We start from the raw sequence: 7,355 nt of genomic DNA, 5'->3' as shown, positions 1-7,355 counted from the left end.
GAGATGCATACACACATGCACTTTTACCTCCAACTTTCCATTGGCTCCCCTTCCTCCCAAAACAAAGGAAGGGACTCAATACTTCTAGCTTGAGAAGAAGCTGAGGTTTTCATCATAGGTATGGCAGATTCCCTTTCAATTCTCAATCCGTGTGTGCCATGTGGATCAATAGAGAGCCACGAGTCCCTTCACTTGCTCATGTCACTTATAGTTGATTGATCCCATCAATATCCCAAATCTGCCAAGGTTTGTTCGTAAACATCATTCGCTTGAAAAGATTTGCTCGGTAAGCAGTAACACTCTTGTCCCCTTTCTTAGCATTCTCATGCTTGTCCGTCTTCTTTTCATGTTTTCACTCTAGCAACTCTTCTTGATATGGCCCTTGTTCTCGGAGGGACACTACTTAGTATTTCTCTTATCATGACCAAATGTGATGCAACAAAGCTACCTTCTTTCATTCTCAAATCAAAGAGCTTCTTCATAGTGAAAAATTTGTTAGAAGAGAAGTGGTGGTGGCCTTCTTGGAGATGATAGTAAATAGACTAATTTTGTTGCCAAAAATGCGGTCTAATTGTAGATTTCTCCACGATATATATAAATAAAAAAATCATTGGCAACCATGATTACTAAAGATTTTAGTTATTTCTAATTGAGAAGTTACTGCCATCAAAATTTTGAATGTTAAAGATGTCTGGTGTAGACATTGACATTTTTAGGCACACTAGATCATGAGGAAAATTTGGCAAAGTTTTAACACAAATGTGTGAGAATGTTGACCATCAAAAAAATACAATAGAATATGCATAAGTCAAATAGATGAACTTTGGCAAGAATATGACAAAATTCATACAAAGTTTTTTGGCAATAATTTGGCATATAAGTAAAGAAAAAGGAGAGCGGTAAAAAGGTAAGAGGTCCACAATGTATCAGAAAGTGGGTATGAATAGAATCTCTAACTGAGTCAAAACACTGGCAAGCTTGGACCAACAAGAAAAGCCAATAATCTAGGGTAAGACTGCGAAAGCCTGGGTTTCTAGAAATCAGAATCCACCTTGTATGGGTATAAAAGCTTTCCACACTCGGCTTCAAAATGCCTCACCATGGCCCTCAAAAAAGGTGCATTATGATACACACACATATACACACACACACCAAAGTCCTCCATGTCCCTATACTAAATTGTCTACAAATGCCAATATGTCAACACCAAGAAGGCACAAAGGTAGTATCCACAGAAGTCTCATCGATACAAGGTTTAAAAGAGATAATAAATTGCTAACCCTAGCAGGCTTTGCATGCAAACACGTGCCAAAGTAAAGAAAGCGACTCTTTTAAAACTAGTTTTAAGTCAAAGAACTCTCATCAGAAAACTATTAGCAATTTATTATCTCTTGCTGCAATTGCTTGTACGGTTATGTCTCCATCCACTTAGAGGTCGCGTCAGAAAACTAGCATCTAAAGATGCAGAAACTTGTAAACATGTGAGATAGCATACAACTATAACATAACAAACCAAAGTCAACAGAAAGCATCATGCGCAAAGTAGCTCAAAAGAGATGATGAATTGTCAAAAAATACATTAGGCTCACACTCAATCCTCGGATACGGTATTCACTCATTGTCATAGGGTGACACAATTGGCAGTCATGCAAAGACATAAACAAAACATAACTAATCATGGATGCATCAATGAAAGTAGCATCATTTGTTGATGAGCTAAATCTCTTACTACCCTAAACCGCTCTCACATGGTAATGAGCTAAAATGTTGACCACCATAAATCGCTCTCACATGTGAGAGCCCAAGCTATGGAATAAACCTCATGAAAGAGTGCATAAGGGCATCAACTTGACCATAAGCCAAAATGCTAATGCATCAACATCAACCAAAGATCGGTGTCAACCTTGCATATCTCAAGCAAGGTAGTGCCCAATTGACTTATAAAGTCTATGCATACATTGCCTTCAGTGCAACCCAAAAGACCAAAAGTGACATCCTGTATGGCCTCTTGGTCTTAGCTATCAACTCCACCCCCAAGCTTTATCACCTGCGATTTGCTCTACATAAGCTACCCACGCATGTCATCTATGCTCCATGGTCCCACCATTGTAATCGACGTTACATACTACTATGGTGGGGTTTTTCATACTTGCTGTTGAATGAAGCTAGACATTAATCGCATGAGATTGCATTGTTGAGTATCATCCACATTCTAAGAAAAAGACGGTAACAAATATGCATGTTATTTGTGTCCTTGTGATTTACAAAAAATCCATTTCTATTAGGAGTTGGATGTGTCAAGGTTACATATTTTGGTTGCTGGTTTGGGTAGAAGTGCCTATCAAGCTCGTATTGTCAAGCCTGTATGGTTGTTTGCTCACAAGTGTGCTTCCTCAAGGTCTTGATCGTTGCCCAACTACCTTAGTTTGGAGGACTCTTGGGCTATTCATTCTCTTTCACTTGCTCAATTGTTGCCTCGCCTCCATATCTTGTGAAGATGCCCTTTGTGAAGTTGTTTGCATGGAGATAGGTATTTGTGAAGTTTCTTGCATGGTTTGTTCACCATGTCAAATGGTTTTGTTGCCCTGTCTTCATGTTCTAGCTCGTCTTCAATGTCCGCGATGGTCTTGACAAGTGGTAGATGATTGCATAGACTTCAATTAATACTTAAATTGCAAATACCTTACACAAGAGAGGCGGAGTTCTTCTTGAAGATGTGTTTGCCCCTAAGGTAGATGCCACTAGTAGTATTTCTTTGTTATATTGAGAAAGAAGCAGGACAATACAACTGCTCAGAGAGACCACTCTCAGAATCTGAGTACAATAGGCACACCCGTTGCACTGAAGTTAACAAGAGCAAATGTTAAAAAGCTCTTTGTGCGTCCTCATAAGAGCATCACACTTGGCAAGGTCCTGTTTGCTACACATTCTACAACCCAAAAATTACACAAATGATTGAAGGCTAACAAAAGATGGGATAAAAATGAACAAAAATGTACAGACTTGTTGTGGTTGCCGTGTTACCAGCATCTACGGCTCCTCATTTTAGCTTTGTTTCTACCAATACCTTTTTGTCTTGCTTAGCTTTATGATGAACTTTAATCGTGATTATACCCATGTGGAACGGTCTTTCTTTCTTGTATGGGTGTGTCTAAATCAGGAAAGAAAAGTGTCCCCAAAGGGTTGGTCTAACGGTAAGAAGGCTTTGGCCTCTCAACTTATGGATTGTGGGTTCAATGCCCCGTTGGGTCACACTCTAGAGGGACACCTTGAGCTCATTTGGTGTTCACATTGCTAGGGCTCTTGCCCTTGGACACTCGAGTGCATCCTCCTCTTGGACTGGATCACCGAGGAGGAGGTTTCTATCTGGTTGCTACGAGTTCTCTCCGTTGTTCCTAGCACATGGTGCATCAATTAGGTGGCCATGGTGATGCCTACGCGTGGCTCTTGCCCGATGGTACGCGGTCCTTGCCCGTCCATGTAACATGGCTAATCTAAACTAACATAATATGGCGGAAGGGAGAGCCCTTTACACGTGTCAAAATTTGCGGCATGAAAGCTAAACTTCAAAACTGAAAGAAGCCCCTATGCACGTGATAAAGAGGGAGAGAGAAAGAGAGAGGGACCGCAGAAGGCGGCCGGCCGTACTAGTATATAGAAGGGATAAGCACCTTCCTGTGTGGGCCTTCTGGGTGTCGATATAAAATTAAGGAAAGAAAAGGGGCTTAGCAGATTGGTATCCTCATATCATCTATGAAGAATAGGTGATGTGTTCAAGGCTTCTCTCTCTCTCTCTCTCTCTCACGCGCGCGCACACATTAATAAATTGCCGTCTTGGTTTGCCCGTTGGCCGGCAGCAGCCGTTCACGTAATGCATATATATATATATGAGGCTGGGGGTGCATGTGCCTGCAAACCCTGTCTCCTCAACGTGGATAGAGCCTGCGTTGGTCTAGCTATGGCACGCTTTGTGACTGCTTGCATATTTTTGCTCGCAGCATCAGCTCACCTCTTCAGAATTGCAGATGCAGGTAATGTTACTCCACATTCTCTTGTTAATTAGTGTGTGTATTAGTGCAGGCCATGTCTCTCGTTCATTATGCATATCTGCTTTTTGGATTGTGATGGTCTACATGATCATTGGAATACCTTTTGCCTTTGCACAGAAGGTATTCCTGTGTTGCCTCCTTCATGTGCTGCCTTGCCTAATTTCTTGAAAGGGTAGCTTGTCGAGAATCATTGTTTGCAGCATGTTTCAGCTTATGACCGTGCGGCTTTAAGATTCAGTTTAGAGCAAAAGGAAGAGGAAAAATCCCGCCTTGATTTTGACAGAAATAGCATAAACTTTAGCTTAATTTTTCAAGTCTCCTGTTGGAAAAAATCAGCAGAAAAGAATGGTGTATGTTTAAAGAATGATATTTGCGGGCAGCTTGTCGAGAATAAATGTTTGTCAGGTTACGACCGTGTGGCTTTAAAATTTAAAAATGCCAGCAGAGAGCAAGAGGAAGAGGAAAAATCCCACCTAGATTTTGACAAAAAAAAAAAGCATAAAACTTAGGTGAAATTTTCAAATCTCCTTTTGGAAAAATCAGCAGAAAAGAATGGTGTATGTTCAAAAAATGATATTGCCCTAACACTGTGGAGAGAATATGGTTGCTTGCATAATTGAAGAGCTCTCTCTACCTGATGCAGCTGACATGAATGGCCATGGAACCCCCAAGGTTTTCCGCCACTATATAGGATTCAATACCGACATCGATTTGCAGCTGGATAACTTGCCCTCTAGTCTGGTCAATAACAAGGATATAGAGGTCCACTTCATCCTCTCCTTCGCCATCGACGCTGACGATGTTGACGGCGATGGCGTTTTCAATTCCACCAATGGAAAATTTTTGCCATACTGGAACCAAAAGACTCTATCACCTGAAACCATCAGGGCCTTCAAAGCCAAGCACAAGAATGTGAAGATGATGGTGACCCTTGGGGGAGACAGTATATCTGCTCCTCAAAATGAGTCCACAAAAAACATGACAATTCCTGCACCACAACAGGTATTTTTCAGCCCTCAAACCCCTCCTTCATGGCTTGGAAATGCGTGCAGGTCTCTCACGTCCCTTGTACGCAAGTATGACCTCGATGGCATCGACATTGATTATGAGCATTTCAAGGGAAGCCCGGCCCTTTTCGCATGGTGTATTGGTGAGCTTGTTGCCCACCTTAAGCACTCTGGAACCATCAAGGTCGCATCCATTGCACCTTTTCCTGAAGTGGAGAGCCAGTATCTGCAGCTCTGGCAGAGTTATAGTCACCTCTTCGAATACGTCAATTTTCAATTCTATGTATATCCCACCAACAGTAGCATCCAAGAGTTGGTTGATTACTACAAAGCGGCAGCGGCAGTATACAAGAATGGCAACATTCTTGCGAGCTATAGCACTGACACCGATGCGTTTACGCAAACGAGCATCACTGGAATTACGCCTGCAAACACATTCCTAGCATACTCAGAAATGCAATGCAGTGGACAAGTATCCTTGAATGGCATGTTTGTGTGGGCAGCAGATACTTCCGCTCCCTCCAAGTTCAAGCATGAAATCAAAGCTCAGGGGCTGCTTCTTGCAAACACGACTAGCTGTACCAGAAAAACATCACAGAAAGAAACGAGAGGTTAAGCAGACTAGGATGCATTCAAGGCCAGCATTGAAAGGTGAAAGTTGCATGTGAATCCCGCAGTCATTGCCGTACACCATCATGAACAAAAGGGTCATACTGACAAGGTGAACAAAGATGACCTCCATTGCCACTATCAACATATGGGATTAGGGTTTCCTTTACTTGTCAAAGGGAGGGATAGCGTTGTCTCCCTTGAACCCTAGTCCCAAGAAAGAGTCATTGAATGGCCCTTCAAAATGGCATTGTCACAATCCTCTCCCTTATGCATGTCAACACAAAATGCTCACACAAACTTGACATTTTTATCACATTTGAAGAGATCTGAAGTACTCTTTGGAGATGGAGAGTACTTATAAAGATTAGGTATGCATGTTCTCCTTGAGATAATTTATTTATTTGTATTCTTTAGTTTTTCATGAACTTTTATCGGTCAATTGCAGACATCATTAACTCGATTTCTTTAGAAAACCTATCTATATCACAAAGAAATGATAAAACCAAAGACTTTTTGAGTTACCCTCCACATGTTTGTTGCATACAAAAGTTATGTTTAGCATAGTCTTCGAGAGGACATCTTGAAGAATGATATATTTTGAGTGTAAAAACCCAAGAAATTTTTGGTTTTGTTCGTTCACAAGAAGATTTAGAAATTTTCTCATGTAGGAAAACGGAGTCTTTCTCAGTGTTTTTTAGACAATGCATAACATCATGAGCTTCTGCTCGAGAGGCACCGCATACCTAGCTAGGTACGATTGGGGGGAGGGGGACCCCCGGCCCCCCCACCGGGCCGGCGGTCCCCTGCCCCAATCGTACCTAGCTAGGTATGCAGCGCCTCCTTCACAGAAGCTCGCGATGTTGAGGTAAGTCACAATGTGGGAAATATTGTGAGAATTTGTCCAAAACTTCTTGTGGTCTTTATTATTGGTATAGACATATGTTTTTGATGGGTATGTGCTCATACAGTTGTCATGTGTTGTCAAGGGGAAATCCTTAAGATTAAATGACACCCATGATCCTCCAAGAGGCATGCATGGTATGAATGAGACATTGTGAGTAGAAGAAATTAGAGATGTTTGATCTTGAAGTGTCACCATAGAAAAACTTTATTGACTTCTTTAAGTGAGAAAGCTTGCAAGAACCCAATGGAAGTGTAGGATAGTGGCTTAACAATCCTCAGCTTGCCATCATGTTCTTCATTTAAATCCACCTTTTCCATAAGTCTTTCCAAAAAGTTTGTAACTCTTAATGACCTCATAGTTTAATGGTAGTTATTCATGGGAGTAGCCCATTATTCCTTGTTTGAAAACGACACTACCTACCTAAAATTTGAACCATGCCACAGTGGGAGTGCTTGGAAAAACATTATGTGAGGGCTAGTTTAGGGAGCTTAAATTAGAGAAACACTAGGTGGATTAGGGCATCATGCTCTTGAATTCGAGGTTGAGGCCAAACACAAGAAGATTTAGAAATTTTTTCATGTAGGAAAACGGAGTCTTTTTCAATGTTTTCATACAATGCATAACATTATGAGCTTCTGCTCGAGAGGCATCGCATACCTAGCTAGGTACGAGACAGGGGACCCCCGACCCCCCCACCGGGCCGGCGGTCCCCTGCCCCCAATCGTACCTAGCTAGGTACGCGATGCCTCCCTCACAAAAGCTCATGATGTTGAGGTAAGTCAC

The 7,355-nt window shown here is 41.7% G+C and overlaps 1 protein-coding gene across 1 annotated transcript; it reads left to right on the top strand.

Annotated features, from left to right (window-relative positions):
- Positions 1–3,765: 3,765 nt before the first annotated feature.
- On the top strand, positions 3,766–6,191 carry LOC147428556 (chitinase 2-like). The gene is made up of 2 exons (XM_086497274.1): positions 3,766–4,031; positions 4,693–6,191. Exons 1-2 carry the CDS (start codon positions 3,872–3,874, stop codon positions 5,670–5,672), a joined length of 1,140 nt encoding a protein of 379 aa, XP_086353400.1. The 5' UTR covers positions 3,766–3,871; the 3' UTR covers positions 5,673–6,191.
- The last annotated feature ends 1,164 nt before the right edge of the window (positions 6,192–7,355 follow it).

This window comes from Adiantum capillus-veneris, chromosome 23 (genome assembly GCF_014529385.1).
Source record: "Adiantum capillus-veneris isolate H3 chromosome 23, ASM1452938v2, whole genome shotgun sequence".
NCBI classification, from domain to species: domain Eukaryota; kingdom Viridiplantae; phylum Streptophyta; class Polypodiopsida; order Polypodiales; family Pteridaceae; genus Adiantum; species Adiantum capillus-veneris.
The sequence above is the reverse complement of the archived record's forward strand: the minus strand, read 5'-3'. Positions and strand labels throughout refer to the sequence as shown.